Below are 19,877 nucleotides of genomic sequence, written 5' to 3' on the forward strand. Positions count from 1 at the left end.
TTTTTTTTGTATAACTAAAAACAATTCAAGTTTATAAGTCATCTATATATATATATATATATATATATATATGTATATCTATATATCTAATAATAGGTAGCTTTCAAAAAAAAAAAAAAAAGGTAAAGCTGAGAGAAAATTCAATTAGATTTCAAATTGGAATTCAATTAGAGTCTAATTTTGCGCCACGTATCCCATCTAATTAAAATTTTAATTTTTTTTTTTGTACTAAGTTAGTTAGTTTAATGTAAAAATTAGATTTCAATTAGAGTTTAATTTTACGGCACGTGTCTCATCTAATTAAAGTTTTTTAATTTTTGTGAAAAATAAGTTAATTTAGAGTAGAAAACGAGGAGTCCAATATAAATAAATCATAAAAAACATAATCATATATCTAACACTATATATAAAATTTGAGGAAGATAGAGTTTTAATGATTTTATATTTATGAACCTTTTTTTTTATAACTAAAAACAATTCAATTTTATAAGCCATCTATATATATATTAATAGGTAAAGTTTAGAGAAAATCCAATTAAATTCTATAATTGAAGTCCAATTTTGCATCATGTGTTCTAAGTTATTTATTTTTAGAAAGAGTTTTATTTCTTAATTTTGAAATCAAATGTGGGACCAAATCATAAATATCCATTTAAGTGAATTATTGTGTACAAAAACCAAAAAGTCTAGACTTAATGAACATAAAAATATTTTTTATAAAATGAACAATTTACATTTTCTACCTAATAATATTCTTATAAGACTTTTTAAAGAGTTAAAAAATATATATAAGAATGACTATCAATAATATTTAAATTATATATGTAAGAATTATACTATGCATCTTAATTTGTATCTTTTAAGTACATCCATGTATATGCGCTGGTTATATGCTAGTATATATAATATATATTAGTCCAAATTTTGTAGCTATTGCTTACCATCCCTACCTTTGACACGTGTATTTGGTTTTGCAGAAATTATTGGGTAAATGACCAGAAAATTTTTCCAAGAAAAATATTTCTTAGGTAAAATGCAGAGAGAGAGAGAGAGAGAGAGAGAGAGAGAGAGAGAGAGAGAGAGGGGTTGGGAACGATTCCATTCTTGAGGCAGAGAAAGAAGCATGCACGTGAAGCTCAGTTTGTCAGCCTATCTCACCCCTAAGTAAAACAAAGCATAACATCACCAAGAACCACTACACAGCAACAAAACCAAGAAGAAAACAACCACCATAGACCCCATCACTTCATGATTGCTCTCATTTTTTCTTTTGAGAGACAACCTCATTATACTGCTACAATCCCTGATAATAATAAAAAAGAGTCAGGAAAGAGAATCTTCCTGGCCACCAATATTCTTTACCATTTTTTATCTGTTTTCTTTTAACACCCTTTGAAACGTCTTAGAAAGATGTTGTTGTTCTTTCTTGCTTTGTGTTTCTCTCTCTGCCTTTTCTTTCTCATCCATGATAAGCACCCAGCTTGCCTGCTGCATAATTGCTCGTCTTTCTTCCTTCTCTCTTCCTTTTCTCTTTTTGTTTCTTTTGTATCTCTTGTTTCTTTCACCTGCACTAGTCCATGTGGTACACTCACATCAATGTCATATTTCATAGTATTGTTTGTCAACTAATGATCTCATATACTTGGCTAAATTAGGAAATGTTCAACTAACATCAACATGAGTCATGACCTCCACAAAATTCAGGAAAGTCCATTTACTCAGAAATTAAGGAATTAGGTAAAATATACTATCTATTTGGCTTAAAATTAATACTAATATTGCTAATTAGCTAAACTCAAACTAGTATTTTGAGTCGGAGGATCCCTAAGTCTAATGACCTAAAATTCTATTTGGCTTAAATTAGTACTAGAAGCAGAATTAGCAATATTTTTATACAAGAATTAGCAAATTTAATGACCCAAGATTCCAAGAAAGATACTGCTCCCTTTTTCTTTTGACTTCTACAGTTTACTCCATGTCATTTTGTTTAAAGAAGTAAAAATGTCCAGCATGGAGTGAGAAACATGAGGACTTTTAATTTAATTTTTAATTTTATGGCGTCTTCAATGTTTTTGGATATAATATCTATTGTAAAGTTACAATTTAATGTTACATGAGCTATTAATGAATGTGACACATTAATTATCAAGCATGCTTATCTAAAATGACCAAAAAAAATTAAAATAAAAAACAATAAACATGAATCATTTGATTATCACAGTCTACCATAATAAAATAAAACAAAAAAATACCAGAAAATTGTGGAATTATTGCTTAATGTGACAGAGTTGTCAAAGGATGTGATAAAGTCATTGACATGTGTAACCTTGTTACTAGTAGAGGTACCGCACCTTAAAAACAAGTGAATAATGTACAATTTCCCTACTTTTTTGTGTTTTTTTTTTTATCACTAACGTTCATATGAATCTTATCAGTTGAATTATACATGTTATATCTAAAACAATACATAATGCAAATTGAACCTACCCAATTAAAGAAAGTTTACCCTTTTTATTATAAGGAATTAAGAAACAATCTTTTACTTATGAAAAACGATTTCAAATTTTTTGACATTTTGATAAATGAAAGAATAACAATATAAATGAATCTAAGTGATCTTTTTCTTTTTTGGTAATGAATCTAGTGATAGTAAATAAATAAATAACCCGATGACTTTAAATTCTTCTCTTAAGGGTTTTTTCTTCTGTACACATCAATTCTAAATTTCAATAAGAAGAATTAAGTTTTCTTCAGATCTCAAAAAAAGAAAAAAGAGAGAAATTATATTGTAAGATATTTTGTATGGCATGCATTGTGTGTCTGCACTCTTCTAATTTATATAAGGATAATATTTGTTATACATTCATTTTTTGAAATAAAATCGTAAGTTGAAAACATGATTTCAATTCAAAAATACAAAGAGATCCAAACCTTCACTTGCACAAGCAGATCCAATCTCTCCCTTTTGCATCACCCATTGGCCAAGTTTGTAAAGACTAACCATGTTGATGTCATATATACATAGTACATTGATGATTGAACACCTTATATATTCGTATTGGCACATCGATTTTTATTTGGGTTTCAGCTATTATAATCAATTGTAGGCAAACTTCTATGTTCACCACAAACAAAATCCATCATTTTCCTTTTGTACACACTGGATTCCGTTAACCATTTATGTATTTATTTTATTAATTATTTGCACCCTTTGCATATACGAAAAGTATAAGATGCTGTCACTTTTTCAGTTTTTCTCTATGGCCACTGTATAAACAACCATGAGTACCACACAAGGCTGCATTTTACCTGAGGACTCAATAGTCAATAGATGACAGATTCTCCTTAGTTGGGGGTACAAATCTAGTTTCATAGGTCTAATCGTTTGTCTCTCTCTATTGTGAATGCAAGGTCCAAGGACACCCCAAATGGTATTTCCCAGTACAATTATTTTTAGTGACCAGCCCTGAAACATATGACTAGTTTTCCAAATATACGAAAGAAACTAATCGGAATAATGTAACCCCAAAATTTTTGGGGAAGAAGAATCCTTCTCCATTTGCCAACAGAATGGATGGAAAATTGGAAGGCAAGATACATTTTTTGTCCTTATATTTTGGCAATGTTTTCAATTTAGTTCTCAAGTCTTAAAAACATCATTCTAATCCTTATATTTTTGAGTTTGCTGTCGTTTTGGTCCTTGCTTGCATCTCACTTACAAAGAACACTTATATGATTAATGGATTGCATTGCTAGCTTAAAATTGCGTTTATGTAAGTGAGATTATGGTATGGACCAAAATGATTGCAAATTTAAAAATATACAGATCAAAATGAAGTTTTTAAAACTTAAGGACCAAATTTAAAACATTGTCAAAATTTAGAGACCAAAAATGTATTTTATTTTTCCAAATTGAAAATGAGTAATGCTATGGACTCCAAAAAAATTTTTATAATATTTTTAAAAACTATTGGTATGACAAATTCTTACTGGTTATAATCTGAACCCATTATTAACATTATTTTTTTATATTTCAATAACTACTTACTATATCAGCATTTTATAAAAAAAATTGTAAAATAGTTTGTAAATTTAGCATTTTCTATTAAAAAATAAAAAATCTAAAACAAAGAAGACTTTTTCACCGAGTTTTTACCATTGACTTTTTATACTAATCTGTATAATTTTTGAATAATTCTAAAAACATAATCACTCGCATACTTAATTTTATTATTTATTAATTAGCGCTATTATAAGTAGTGGATACTTTATACCCACGGCCAATTATATAGACCCACCATTACTGTTTACTTGCCATCGAAAAAATCAACTAGTGGTGATCCGGGTTTTTGTGAATATGAGTACAATTATTGGGAGGAAAAAGCAGAGGCGTGTTGCTGAAAGTTAGCAGGCTATATGTAGGAAAGAAACATGTACTGGAGGGGACATCAGGACACGTGCACATCAAATCTAGAGAGAGACCCTATATACCCAATTAATTGAATTCTCGTCCTCCACCTTGGTAGGGTATAAGCAGTGAGTATAATTACAGAAAAATGTTAGTGTCATAAAAAGTTTCAAAACTTTTGGTCGCACCCCAAAAAATTTCACAATCATCAAATCATGATATTGTTGTTCCATCTTGAAAAATGCAACATTAATTTGGAAATTACTTAATTTACCTTTTTTGATGGTGGGGGACAAGGAAAAGGACGCTTGCAATTGCTACATGCTATAATTAATGGGATATATTACTAAGTGTTTTTAAGGTAATGGTTAATAAATTATATTAAGAAAAATTTTAATACCACTTTTATAAAAAGTATAAAAAATTGTTAGAAAAATTAATTTTTTTAATCATTTTTTCATAAAATGTTTATAAAAATAGTCCCTAAATCAATGCTCTTAAGGTATTTGTTAACATTTCTCATAATTAAATTAGGCATAACAAAGTCTTAAACCTCATTAGGTTGGATATTTTGGGATGAATAAACATATCTTAAAGAGAGATATACTATCGTGTATCCTTGGTGTAATGGTCATTCCACGAATATAAGTGTTTGTGAGGTGTGGAAGGTAAAGATTGGGGTTCAAGTTTTCAGGAGGATACTTACACACAGTAAAAAAAAAAAAAAAAAAAAAAAAAAGAGTGAAATTTTGGATACCTTATACTACTCGTCGATAAATTTTAGGCTTAAACCAAACTAGCTAGCTAGACTACCACTTGTAATTATAGTATATAATTAGATTAGTAGTTCATTAGTATCAAAATGAAAATCTAGAAGAAGTACATACCGGTTCCTCAGTTATAATTTTTGCATTTGAAATAGGTGAATCTCCGGCTTCTAGTCCACATCGCTTTATGGATCTCTCAATGATGGAAGGAGTGGAAGTAGGACTAGGACTGCTTGAACTAAGATCAGGAGGTGTGCTTTGAGTGCCAACATCTCTAGTCCTCATGCCCTCAGTTCTCTTTTCTGAATAGACAATATTTAGAGTAAAGATTATGACCTACTAATCAATTAAACATGTAAAAATACAAGGCAAAAGTAGTGTTTGAACCTGGAATTGGCAATTGGAGAACTGAGGCTTCTTGTGTAGAAGTTGAATTCGGCTTTGTTTGGGTTTGTCTTGAATGGGATGAGTAAACTAGAGGCGCAGACATTGTAATTCTGTTTGTTGAGTTACGAAATGATCTTCCACTTAGTGTTTTAGCAGATAAACATTCCATGGGAACTTCCCCTGAAAGTGGATTGCATATATATTTTTCTGCTTCATTCCACTTGGAATTCAAAGCAAACCTGTCTGGCGATAAGCATTCCCAGCTAGGATAACCGGACCTTGCCTGCAATGCTGCATATATAAAGCCACTACTACCATTACCATGTGTATCAAAAACTAAAAGATAAAGAAGAACACTCAAAAGTACTGTAGCTCAATTAACATTATATTTCTAAGGGAGACATTCAAAATATCAAAACTATTCCTGTGAGTCCTTTTATGGTGAACAAAAATATGGACCCTATAGCAAATAATATGGATGTTTTGTATAGAAGAACAAAAGAAGTATATAATACTTTATGATCATCTTGCATGATTAGTTCAAAATGTACCTTTAAGAGCATTGGTAAATGAATATGTTGAGGGGTCAATTTCATCTGCAAAAAAAAAAAGATTATAAGGAACAATTTTTAGAGAAACAGCTAATAAAAACCCAGTTGTGCAATAATAATAAAATAAAATAAAAGAAAAAGAAAAAGAAAAAAGAGAGTGGTATAAGTATATTTAACCTCTCAAGGAGTAGCCAGGTGAAGAAGCAGTGCTTGAAATGGTTACATTTGATCTGAAAGACCTCGCATCTTCTCTAAAACTTCTGATATTTGATGCTGAATACCTTCTGGAATTGGTGTTTTCACGACTAATACGTGCCTTGACGGCCCATTCTTTCAAACTGAACTCTGATTCATCTCTTCGTCCGGACTGTTCCATGGTGGAAGCCATGAAGGTGCTATAACTGGACTCCCAAGGGCTTTTACGGTTTCAAACACTTTTTTACTTCTCAAATGTGGTTCGCTTTTATAAAGTGTTTTACTTTTTCGGTATTTTTTTTTGGCCACGTCTCCTAAATATGCCTCGAAGTCTCAAACTAATGCTTAGTTTATTGTTTTGGTAACACATGGTTTGTTTGCCTGATGACTTAACTGCTTCTACTGTTGTTTGTTTGTTTTTTTTTTTTTAATAAATTTTTGGTGATATTTGTTACACACACTGTATCGCACACAAACATACACATAAATTTTATAATGAAATGATTTGAAGTCACAATTTCAATTCAAAAATGAATGCTTCTAATGCATTCTGACATGTAAAAATTTTATGAGGGGTGTTACATTTCTCAAAACTTTCATGCTTCGGATTCAAGATTAAGATTTTTTATAATTCTTAGAACAATTTTATAATAGAGTTTTTAAAATCTTATCATTTTAAAATCTAATCTTCTAAAATTCAATTTTGTCATATCATAAATATTTAAACAAAAATTATGTATGAGCATTTTGATATCTATTTAATTTACGATAGAATTTTCTTCCAAACTTTTAAATGAATATTTAAATGGAATAGAGATAAAATAAAGATTTTATTGGAAAATGTAATTAAAAAAATAGTTAAATAAAATAAAAATGAGGTTTTTATGTCAAATTTGGGTGAGAATCTAAAAATACTGTTGAAGATGCTCTAAGATCTCACATGAGTCCGTTTAGGACCCTCAAATATTGATTTCTACTGCTTGTTTCCAACTTTTTTTTCCAAGCAAGATAAGAAAATGTACAAACTATAGTTCTAGGTGTATTTTATGTGTCCATTGACTGCATTAAAATAGTCCTATATATTGGTCAAAAGAAATGAAGGACAAAGCAACTTATTGTTCAAGTGGTAAAATCTATCACTGACAGGCAATGCATAAGTAAGCTTTTTTATAAATAATTTACATTGGAGACTCACCAGTGTTTTTGTAAAATGAATATATATATATATATATATATATATATATGGTCTACGGATCAACAAATAATTGACCATACATACAATTAATCGGTGGGTCACCAATTTCTTGTAGCTTTTGCTCCAAGAATGGCGAGTAACAGTATCTCACAATTTTTCTTTGTTAGCATTGCGAAAAGAAAGGCTAACAATAGAATAATAAGCGTACGTTGTATTAATAAACATCTAGTTAGTAGTTACACACTCCATCAAATTTTGTGGTTTGGATGTTGATGCAATAACATTCTTTTCCCTATTAAGAAAATTATTTAATGCATTTGGTGGATATATGATTGGTCTTTTTATGGAAACCTACTGAAATTGGCAGAGACGAGTCCTCAAAACTTTTATAATCAAATTTAGTACAATTTTTTTTTTCTTTTGGGTTCCAATTGAGTACAACTTTTGTTTCTCTGCAATGGATAATCTTTTACATGGAAAATGATAAACAAGAAAGACAACTGTACAAAACTGGGTACATAGAACAAGAAGCAAAGTGATGCATGTGCTCTTTAATGACACCTTGTCATGTAATGATCGAAGTACCATGAAAAGCTTGAAAAAAAAACTTTCAGATATTTTTACGTATTAATGACTCACAGAAAAAACTTTCTTTCTAGCAAATAGAAGTGGCTGAAGAAACAAATTTTGCAGCAAATGTTCCAGACAAAGATAGGAGTCCCTGACTCTACCCGTACATGATTTTTAAGTTATGGTTAGGAAAGCTCAAGCCCACACAGTCTTTGGGCACCACATAAAATTTGAATTTTTTTGAATTTAAAAAGCCGAAGGCATAGATATATTTCCCTCAATTGACGTCACTTTTGGTAAGCCATTTTGAGACACTAAAATATTTTTAGTATTTGGTGCATTTTTGAAAATGCTATATGGAAAACTTTTTCACATTTTCTTATTTTCCAAGTACATATATAATTTTTTTTAAAAGAATTTTAGATAAAAAAAAAAAAAAAATGATCGGCAATCGACTATGGTGATTGACAACGGAAGACCATGGACGTTAGTGAGAGGTGGTAGTTTGGTAACTGACATTGGGGGATGGGAGGTGGTGGTTTGGTTAATAAGTTTTGGGTGAAGTGAAAAATATTTTATAACAAATGAAAGTTTAAACCATTTTCTGTTGAACCAAACACAGCCTAACTTCAAAAAGATAAAATTTTCAATCATTCCCAATTTTACACCCAATAATTCTAGGACAACTGTACCATATATTTTCTACAAATATCCTATGTGGCTAATTGTAAGTGATAGAGAAAAAGTGATGAGTCCATGAGATAGTGAGATAATCACTCATAATTTACAACATAGAATACTTGTGCGAAAGGGTGTGCTAAAGTTTGTGGTCCTAAAATAGCTCTTTTACATCCTATTGAGTTAGTCAAATAACAAAAATTTTAGGACCGTATAAAACTCACAACTTTTACCACAACTATCCACATAGTAGACTATAAGTGGTGGAGAAAAAATAGTGGGTTTAAATGAAAGTGACAGATAAACAGTAACAATCTGCCACATAAGATAATTATAACAAAAGTTGTGACTTTTCATGGTTTAGAAATCCAAATCGTTTAAAGAACCAGAAAAGTGATAAGTTCAAGATTTTCAAAATCATATTGAAGTTCAACCAAGGTCTAACATTGATATATTATAAATCATTTTTGATAAATCTATAAATATAATAATTGTTCATACTTGACCAATAAAATCGTGTAGCCCAATGGAAAGAATTTTTCATTTTCTTTTCTATAATTGTTGAGGTGACATTTTGTTATTAATACCAGGAAAAATATTGTCAATAATAGATCATCTCAGAAAATAATGATTGTTGGTCTTCAAGATATGGTCTTCAAAAGTTGATCCAAGTGGATATGATTGTTGGGTTGTCTTCACTCTTCAGTGTGGGCTGTACACAATAATAGTGGACAGCAAAAAAAAAAAGAAAAAGATGGGGAAGTGGGGGGACTAGCTAGTTTGGAAGAGTTGTGAGCGTGTGAGAATGGCATTGATGTGTTTGTTATTGAGCATGTCATGTGTTTATCATCAACCTCGTGAGCATGAGTGAGCAGTGAGGGTAGAGGTCCTCACAATATGGAAGCAGAAGGGTCCCACTTAGGGCTCATCATAGCCATCAGCTTTGTCTGATTCACATGCAACGTAGGTTTCATGAAAGGGATAGATTCTGTATGCTGTCAGATTGGGTCCATCTGCTTCCTTTAATTTCTTTTTTTTTTTTTCCTTTTTTAAGCAGAATAGCAGATATCTTAATTTTATCCTCCTCAAATTCCTAGCTAGATAGCTGTCTTATTATAATAATTAGTTCTTGCTCCACCTTCACTCTCTTGTTATTTGTTTGTTTCTACCAACAGGCAACATACTTAAATATGGATGATGAGAGGGGAAACAAAGAACAACATGAATAATCAACCACCACCCCCCCCCCCCCCCCCCCCCTCCCCCAAAAAAAAAAAAAAAAAAGCTAATAATTGCGAGCCCCACTAAGTAGTAGGAATTATAAAATAAATAAATAAATCATTAATTCTTAAGTTATCACTGTACTTACATATTTTGATTAATAAACTTTCGTTATTTATAAAAAAAAATTATTAAGTTATCACATTAAGATCGTTGTAGTTCAATTGGCATTTTTTAAGGTTTCTAACGGAGATGTTTAAAACAAATTCCTCCTCCTCCATTATAACTATCGAATTATAAAAATAAAAATAAAAAGGTTATCACAAAGAGAATAAAATAAAATGCTCAATTGGCCCACACTACATGCCCCTACAACATTAATATATGTATATATATATATATAAAAGTCAATAAATATCTAAACTTAAATGGTGTACCCGGTGTTATTGTATAGAATGTGTAAATCACTTCACAAAATATTGCCAACTCATTTATGAACCATTAGTCCCTTGAGGTCCTCGATGCTACTCGTGATATCAGTTGGAGGCAACGGAAGCTCTCTCTTTCTCTCATTTTATTTTCTTGATTATAATCCTTAAACTTTGAGGTTGATATATACACATTTTTTTTTTCTTCTTTTATTTAGTTTTACTGGTTAATTTACCAATTAATATGAATAGATTTTTTTTTAAGTAAAGAAATTGGAGACTAACTATGGCTGCAAGTTTGGGTGTTGATATAATTAAGAAAAATGGAGAACAAATTATGTTCCTCCACTAATTTTGATAAGGTTACTTTGACTCAAGTGACTCATGAGTCATGAGTGAGCATGACATTAAACCATTAGGTTCATATGATGAGTATAATGTTAAATTGTCGTTTAATATGTCTAAGGACCCTAGTATTCCTAGAAGTTAGTAGCTTTGAACTAACATATAGACTTGAGCACTATTGCTTGATGATGAGAAGTTATGTCTTGTGTTTATAGCTTGTCGATAAAGATTTCATAGTTTCTCATTTAAGGTCTTTTTGAAAAATACAAAAGTTAAAGATTTATTTGGATGATGAAGCAATTTACTAAGTCTTCTTGTCATATCTATTTTAGTAAGCCTTTACATTGGGTTCTGCTTTTGACTTCAGGGAGATAAACGTGTCGTTTGGTAGGCTATAGATGATGTGTGGGGAGATTCGTCTCATTGTAATAAGTTTGAGTTTGATCAAAGGTTGTATATCCTCATGAGGAAGATGTTATTATTCGATTGGTTGATGAGATAGTATGTGGTAATGTTATTGCAAATAATGGTGAAATTTAAACAGTTTAAATGATAAGAGTTTACTTGAGTATTGTTCTTTTCCTTTTAATAGAATAATGAGTTGCATGAGTTGAATGTCTTACAAAGAAGGGAAAATAAAACTTGGACTTTATGCTCATATGAATATTTGAATGTCTAACCATTTCACCATTTGACACAAATTAGCGTTTAGCATTGCTACCCCGCTAACTGTGCAATAGCATCCACTCTTTCTATTTTATTTTATAATTCATCTTTACCATCTCTCTTTGCATTTTCTTTTATAATTCAATTATGTTTCTTTAGTCCGTTTGGCATATAATATAGATGTGATTAACACTTTTTCTTACTTCATTACGACGGGTCTTAGATATTAATTCTAAAGAGTGAAGCGGGGCTTATTTGGGTTTTGGAATGACAGCTTACGGTGGTTTGGGTACAAAGGAGCAGGTCTCAACTAAACTTAAATGATGTTGTTTGATCTGGTTAGTGGCAAAGGAGATATATGACCAATCATTTTGATCAATTTTCTGCTAAAGTTTGATCAACTTCTGCAACAAAGTAGCTATGTGATCTGGGTGTTATATATTTTGATTCTTTTAGGTATTGGGATATTGTTAATTTGGATGTGGGTCAAGTTTCTAAGAAATAATGTAATAGGTATTTCTTCGTGAAAAAATTGGAAGTATTGTAAATTATATTGAAGATTTCGATTGTTTTAGCATTATGAAGTTGGTATCAGAATTCAGTATTCTTTGGGTGTTATTCTTTAAAGGTTTCTACCATTTGGGGTGAACGAATAGTTGCTTTTTCTTGAATGGATTAACAATGTCAATACAAGATTCTGTTGAAAAGGAATTTAAAGTTGTTTGATTGGTTTTTTAAGTCTATGAGAACTTTCAACAAATCAATAAACAATAACATCTTGGTTAGTTATGTTAGTAGGTAATTTCAAAGTACATTTTTTTCTTTATTTTCCAAATAGTGAGTGTATTTTTAAACAATAATTGCCCTAGTCCTGTTAGGAACCAAAATAGAGCAAGTTTAGGAATTAGAAGCTAAACTATCAATCGAGAACTAGAAGGCTCCCCCATTAGCAGTTCAATCCCCACTTTAGAGTGTCAATCGAACCTTGCTCCTCCATTTTCTCTAAATTTCAAGGGAATCTCACGTCAATTGTCATGCACATGTCCGGTCTCTTTTGGCCAGTCATGAGCTTAATTGAACGTGTCTATGCTTTGAAATGCTATAATACCAAGTTGATGACGGACAATATCGAAAAGGTCATAACGGGGGAAATGAAAAGAAAGTAAAAGATAGATCTAAAATTCCACGCTTAAAGTTTGCTAAAATACTTAAGAACAAATACCTACGCCGCCAGGAATCAACACCAAGCAATCGAAAATTTTCTGATACAAAACTTTATCCATTAAAGTAAAGCCTTCTATGTTTACAAGAACCCTTTTCAATATGCTTTCAATGAGTACATCAAAGAGGAAAGTAATTCAAAAACAAAACATAATTCCACCAAATCCTCAATCAAAATAAAATTACAACAATAACATTTGAAATTCAAATTTAACACTGATCTTAGTGCATCTTGATGTCTCACCAGCTTGCCATATAAAAAACATGCTAGTCATCTTAATAGCAAAGAATAGAGGCCATAGTGTTTAGACAATTGACAACTAGAGTTTCATGTTTTCCATGAAAACTAAATATAACATTCAACATTTTAAGCAGAAGCATCAAACGTTTCTATGGGTAACCACCCCCGTTTATGCGTATTGGGTCAAAGTGGGAACAATTTACAAATATCAAGAGTTTTGAACCTGATAGTGAAGAATTATTATGGAGTTTCATCCAAATCGGACACAATTTTGCAACAGATAAAGCAACTTATGCTGTCTCATATCACTGTCCATGTTGAATGACAGTTTAGTCCTCCAATATACAAACCTAGACTTGATGCATGCTCCAGAAATAGGGGAAACAGATAATGCGACAGCAACAAGTTCAACGTCTAGGGCAGAGTTGTCTTGCAGCACATGGAAGCAGACCGCACAGCAGAGGTGGCTTTGAGTTGTTAAAAGGATCAATCTTCAGATTTGGAACTCCTTGACAGGTATCCAACTGGTTTCCACGATTCTATGTTTCCTAAAAGTTAAAACATAAACAAAGATAATTAAACAATAACAATAACATTTAGTGCAGTGAAGCATAACATGCAAAACATTCAGACGGGACAGTGGTCCTTCCATCAAGTAGAATTTAATTTTTTTCATTTTTTTGAAAATTGGTTGCTTCGAAAACGTACCTAGAAAAACATAAGATTTTAAAAAATTGTACTTTGAAAACGAGCAATTTCAAAACAGGATGTCACACGTTAATGTTTTGACTTCTATACGGAATGGACACACTATTCCACTTAGAGCAATGTCCATTTTTGAAAATTTTTAGACACCATAAAATTGTCTAATTTTAATACTTACCAACCCCATTTAATCCAGGGCACTCTGCCCTTTCCGCGGGGTTTGCTCCCAGGGTTCAATCCCTATCCATATCACTTTTGCCAAAAAAACACCATTCAATGCATGGATTTGTATTGGGAGAATAACAGGGAACCAAGTTTGTACAAGTCATATTTATGAGATGTATGGTGGTTAATGCTCACAAGCAACAGCTCCGAAACAATAACAATCATCAACTGGGAAAATTGTTATCCATTTCAATCACACACATTGTCACTTTAAGAAAAAAAAAAAAAAAAACCTTTTGGCAACAGTAAATTAAATTAATACATTAGATTTAAAGAACAGAACAAAAAGTCAAACTCTTTTATTCAATTGGTCATAAATTCATATTTAAAAATACAAGTGAGTTCAGACTCAGAGAAAAAAATATTAAAATTTAAAAAACATTATTAAAAAAAAAAAAAAAAAAAAAAAAACTCCAAAATATGGTCAGGTTTCATTTTCTCTTTTGACAAGCGGTATCAATCATCCATTTAAAGATCATACTAAATTTCCATAGTGATGTCAAAACATATGCAAGAAAAGGTGTACAACTATCATTCCTACAGCAGCACCCAGAACAGGAATGAATCAACTTGTTTTAAAATTTAGTAAGCAGACACAAGAGTATAAGGATAAAACCATAGACCCAGTTCAAACAGTAGCTGACCACCAACCATTCAAATCTTGAGAATACTAAAATGGTACTTCAATTCAACCAAAAAAATGGTGCTTTAGTGGCACCTAAAAATTTCTCATGTGCAGGAACAGGGTACAATACACATTGTGACCCAATTCAAACAGATAACCAGCCACCAACCATCCCAATCGTAATTATTAATGTGGTGCTTCAATCAAACCAAATAAAAAAATGGTGCTTTAGTGTCTCCTAAAAACTTCTCATGTGTAGTAATGGGGTACAATACACATTGTTTACTTCTAAGGAGGAAGAAGTAATCCTATTCTGGAAAAAATTGAGCGAAAGTTGGCCGGATGGAAGAAGTTGTATTTGTCTAAGGAGGGTAGATTGATGCTGCTCAAGAGTGTGTTATCTAGTCTTCCTACCTATTTTCTATCACTCTTCATCATTCCTACTCATATGACAAATAGAATTGAAAAGTTGCAAAGGAACTTTTTGTAGAGTGATAGCAAGACTCATTTGGTAAGATGGGATAAAGTATTTGGGCCTATGGCCAACAGTGGTTTAGGTATAAGAAAACTAACTACTTTCAATAAGGCCTTATTAGGGAAATAGCTTTGGCGATTTGGGAACAAGGAGACTCGGCTGTGGACGAGGGCGGTAGCTTCAAAGTTTGGGGAAGAGTGGGAGGGATGGACTTCTAAGCTGGGTAGGGAAGCTCATGGGTGTGGTTTATGTAGAGGGTATTCGTACGGGTTGGGAGGTTTTAGCAAAAATACTCAATTTTTTGTTGGGATGGGGAATAAGTGAGATTTTGGCAGGATGGGTATGGGATCAACCTTTCCAATTGGCTTTCCCGAGGCTATATGGTATTGCTATTGACAAAGAGGCCTCTGACTTTAATGATTGGGACATGGATGAAGGGGTGAACTTTCTTCATATTTTGGAAGCTAAGGGGGTGTTTGGATTTTGTGTTTTTCATCACTCATCACTCATTAATCAAAATTTGTGGGTCCCATGCATGCTACACTTGTTTGGATTTGTTTTCAATTTTTGTTTCCATCACTCAAAACTCACCTAAATGAGTTATGGGTGAGTGAAAATGAAAACAAAAAAAATGTGTTTTTGAGTTATGGAAACAGAGTAATGGTAGCATTTTTGTAAATATATTCATATGGTGGGCCCCATTGTCTGTGTCCTGTCTTTTCCTTGCCGGCTCCAATAGCTACCAATGGCTCTCTTCTCTACCAGACCATCTCTTTTCTTTCTTTCTTCTTTTTTTTCCTCTTCCTCTGCTCTTCCCAAGCCACTCTCTTCTCTCCATACCCATTTGCCATTAACACAACCCATTACTCTCACAGTTCCAATCTGCCACTCCAGCTGAAACTCAAGTCTTCCTTCTGCTCCGTCTCTGTCTCCATCTCCGTCTCGGCAGTGGGTCTCGTGGTTCCAGGTTGTGGGTTATCATCTCGACGGCATAGACGTGGTTCCAGGTTGGGTATCTATGAGTTTATGTTTGTATGTTTAAGAGAGTTTGTATTGGTTGTTTTTGTGCTGTGGGAAAGAGGGAAAAAAAATCTGAAATTTGGAGTGGGAAAGAGAGAAAATATGGGCTATGGGTAAAAAAAAAAAAAAAAAAAAAGATAAAAAAGAAGAATAAGAAGAGAGAGAGAGAGAGAGAGATTTGGAGTGGGGAAGAGAGCAAATCTGGGCTGTGGGTTAGGCAAAACAATCTGAGATTTGGAGCGGGGAAGACAAAAATATGCTCTGTGCAAATTTTTTTTTTTTTTTCCATTGTAAGCCAGTAAAGAGTTGTTGCTCTGCAATTTTTATGTGGGTATTGTGCTTCATGATTGAGCTGAAAATGCAGTGAGATATGAGGGAGAAGAAGGGGTTCCATTAATGACGCGGGTAGCCATTTTGTGCTCACTGCACCAAGTCAGTCCATGGATCCCACAAAAAGTTGACAATTTTGAGTTTTTAGAATGAAAACATAACCGGTTTTAAGGGCCAAACAGAGGTGGTGTATAAGTTGGGGATTTTCAAGTGATAAAAAATGAGTTATGGGTGATGAGTTTTGAGTGATAAGTTTTGGGTGATGAGTGATGAGATATCACTCACTCACCATCCAAACAGGGCTTAATATTCCTTCAATGGATATTGGAGACCGGATAAGATGAAAGTTGAAGCCTAATAGGGATTTTGACATCCGGTCGTTTTATATCAAGTCGCGAGATTCTCCCTCTGTTGTCTTTCCTTGAAAAGGTATTTGGAAAGTTAAGGTCCCTCAGTGTGTTTCCTTTTTCGTTTGGTCTGTAACTTGGAATAAGATGCTAACAGGTGATAACCTAAGACTGAGGGGTTTTGATTTTGTGAATTGGTGCATTATGTGTTGCCGTTGTGGGGAGATGGTGGATCACTTACTACTTCATTGTGAGATGGCTTATCGGTTGTGGAGCATTGTTTTTACAACTTTTGGATTTTCGAGGGTCATACCTAGATCGATTCCAGATTTGCTTTTTGGCTAGTGGAATTAGTTGGGGAAGCATTTGTCTCATATAAGGAATTAGTTCCGTTGTGTTTACTATGGTCTTTGGAAGGAGCAAAATCGGCGGACTTTTGAAGATTTGGACAATTCTGGAGATCAGATGCTTGCTTCTTTTATGGAACTCTATTTGACTGGTGTCAGGCTTGGGGACTCACAACCAATGATTCTCTCCCTTCTTTTCTTAGCTCTCTTCTCTTTTGTAATTAAATTGTTGCTTGGTTTTCTTCTGTTTCATTTCTCTTTTTTCCTTTTCTTGTAAATTTTGGGTTTGCTCTGTACTTTTCCTGCATAAGTAGCCTTTTTTATATATATCATTCTTACTTATTAAAAAAAATTAAGTACATATAAGGATGTAGATTAATAATGTCGTGTATCCATTAATTCTGATGCATTTGGCAAAATTCAAAACCTCCGAAGGGGCTTGGAGGCTCAATGCATTGTTCATGTTTGCCAATGCATCATGTTTGCCAAGACATCACGGAGGGGGCATTAGGATCCATAAACAATGGAGGGAGCATGTACAGCCTGCATATGTCATCAAGTCCTTTTATTGCAGTTATCTATTCTCTTCCACCAAAACATGCTCCAATCACACAAATGAAATCTCCCCAAGTCTCTCTCTCTCTCCCTGCCTTTCCTATTAAGTGTATATATATATATATATATATATAAATGTAGATTAATAATCTCATGTATCCACTAATTCTGATGCATTTGGAAAAATTCAAAACCACCAAAGGGGCTTGGAGGCTGGATACAGCATTGGATCCTGTTTGCCAAGACATCAAAGATACACTAAAAATTATGATAGAATATTACAATAATTCTGGAGTTTTATTGATTTCTGTCAAGCATTCTATAATTTTATGGTTCTGAATATGGGCTGTACTAGTCCATTGGGTATTATTTTGCTTTTATCAAGTAATTGGGTTTTTACTTTTTATTTGTGAATTTAGTTATTTAGTTTGGGGGGGTTTCAAGAACTCCAATTCTATTAGGAGTAGGTATTAGCCACCCATATATATATATATATATATATATAAGGATTTATTATTGCTCTTAAGGATTGTGTGATGCAACCCTTCCCAAGATGTAATATCAAGGTACCCTCGGTGGGAAAAGGTTTCTCTCCAAATTAGTTTGAAGAGAAACCCTTCAAACTCCACCAATATCTTTTTATTGGATGTGAATTTTGAAAATCTAATCATTGGATTACATGTTCTTATTATATCCGATATACTTGCAAAATTTCAAGAAAATCAAAGATCAATAGTTATGTCATCAATCAAATGTTTAGATTTCAAGTTTTTGTGATCTGAAATTATGTAGAAAAAATAAGTTCATTGATCAAATAGTAAATAACATCCGATTTGAACGAAATTTGACGTGTGTTAAAAACATAAAGAACATGCAATCCAACAGTTAGATTTTCAAAATTTAAATACAATAAAAAGATATAGGAAGAGTTTGAAGGGTTTCTCTCCAAACTAGTTTGAAGAGAAACCTTGTCCCCCTCGGTGTGATTCTGAGGTATGTCTATCTTTCTATTTTCCCTAGAAATTTCTAGTAATTTTGAGTCAAATTATTGCCAAGAGTAAATCTGAATTTGCATTTATTCATACCCCTCAATTCTAACCTTTGAACCCCTAACTACCCATTCATCAAATGGCTCTCCCGAAGCCCCTCAAAACACTAATAATGGTACTGTTCATTCCAGAAACAACTCCCAAACCCTAAGTCTTTCCTCTTTGCTTCTTCTCCAAATGCTACCTTTTCCCTTCACTATAAACCCATATATTCACTAATATTTTCTAATCCTTTCCCATCAAAATCTTAACCCTAGTTCTTCCATAGACCCCAAAACAAGTTGCTGTCCATTAATTTCTGTATCAGATTTGGCTTTATGAGGAGAAGTAAAAGGTAGGAATGATAGGATTGGAACCAGTGACATTTTGTACCAAGAACAAAGTCCCTTTGTCCTACATCATAATTGCTATCAGTAATCTATTAAATTTGATCCTAGCTATAAAATATGACATAAATAAAGAAAATAAAAATGCATATTCTTAAAGTAAAGAACCGAATTACTAATTCAACAATAACTGCTAGTAAATTGAGCTGGCAACAATGAGAGCGACAATAACCCTATACTACAGCTTAGGAAAAGACCCATTTATTAATTCCACATTCTTAAAGTAAAAGGCTAAAGGCCTAAGCCTAAATCTTCAATGATTAAAGCTGGCATAAAAAAAAAATTATTTCAAATAAATCACACCAGGGTAGGGACAAAGCTATGGAGGGATACTCGAAGGTTTCTCACTTATAAAAAAGAGGGGGTATACTCAAAGGTTTCTCCCTTTACTAGAGCGAATCAAATGTTAGAGAGATATAATTGATCTTAAGGTCTAGATTAATGATCACATATTCTTGAGGATATGCAAGGACCAATTAAGAAATTATTACATATTAAAAAATATACCTCAACACAAACATTGGTAATCAACACTCTCACATGATCTGTCCTCACACAGAAGTTTCCCTTCAGACATGTAAAAAGTTTCAGAACTCTTAAGCTAGAGCAAAGAATCCTGAATATAATTTTGTAAAGGTCACTTGCCAAGCTAATAGGACTTAGGATGTTTATCACTTTAACCTCCCCCTAAAGGAAACCACAAATTCAATTCAAAAAGAAAGGTAAGAAAGGTTCGTTAGTGAGCATCAACAGGACTTGTCAAATGTCCAATAATACTAGCAAAAACCAAATATTAAACCATTCAAAACTTAGCATTACCCTCAACCAATGACGTCAATCTAGCTATTCCAGTCAAGCGTAGCAGATTGAATTACAAGATTATAGGTAATGTCCTTGGTTTATTGTCTTTCCTGCTCATGTACTACATAGATATGACGTT

At 32.6% G+C, this 19,877-nt stretch overlaps 2 protein-coding genes across 6 annotated transcripts in view; both read right to left on the reverse strand.

Moving 5' to 3' along the window:
• Positions 1-1,070: 1,070 nt before the first annotated feature.
• On the reverse strand, positions 1,071-6,604 carry LOC126713927 (uncharacterized). Of its 2 annotated transcripts, none has more exons than XM_050413887.1 (5): positions 6,291-6,602; positions 6,114-6,158; positions 5,563-5,853; positions 5,296-5,477; positions 1,071-1,565 (listed from the first exon to the last, which is right to left on the reverse strand). In XM_050413887.1, the coding sequence occupies exons 1-5, from the start codon at positions 6,499-6,501 to the stop codon at positions 1,383-1,385; spliced, it is 912 nt and encodes a 303-aa protein (XP_050269844.1). In that variant the 5' UTR covers positions 6,502-6,602; the 3' UTR covers positions 1,071-1,382. The 2 variants fall into 2 exon arrangements, with proteins under 2 accessions (XP_050269844.1, XP_050269845.1); XM_050413888.1 differs by having other exon boundaries at positions 1,467-1,570; positions 6,291-6,604.
• A 6,198-nt stretch (positions 6,605-12,802) lies between these two features.
• The window catches only part of LOC126713928 (uncharacterized), a 31,112-nt gene continuing 24,037 nt past the window's right edge, over positions 12,803-19,877 (reverse strand). For all 4 annotated transcript variants that reach the window (XM_050413892.1, XM_050413891.1, XM_050413890.1 and 1 more), the window contains one exon: positions 12,803-13,421. The gene's annotated coding sequence lies outside the window, so the exon portion shown is untranslated. The remainder of the gene's footprint in view (positions 13,422-19,877) is intronic.

The sequence above is a fragment of the Quercus robur genome, chromosome 2, assembly GCF_932294415.1.
Source record: "Quercus robur chromosome 2, dhQueRobu3.1, whole genome shotgun sequence".
Lineage (NCBI taxonomy): Eukaryota > Viridiplantae > Streptophyta > Magnoliopsida > Fagales > Fagaceae > Quercus > Quercus robur.

What these genes read in the sequence shown, in the direction of transcription:
- LOC126713927 (XM_050413887.1), bottom strand. Translation starts at nt 6,501, where the DNA reads ATGGCTTCCACCATGGAACAGTCCGGACGAAGAGATGAATCAGAGTTC. An exon ending in ATTTACCAATGCTCTTAAAG is followed by an intron (nt 5,854 to 6,113) that starts GTACATTTTGAA and finishes TTATATATGCAG; the next exon opens with CATTGCAGGCAAGGTCCGGT. An exon ending in TCTCCAATTGCCAATTCCAG is followed by an intron (nt 5,478 to 5,562) that starts GTTCAAACACTA and finishes TTGTCTATTCAG; the next exon opens with AAAAGAGAACTGAGGGCATG.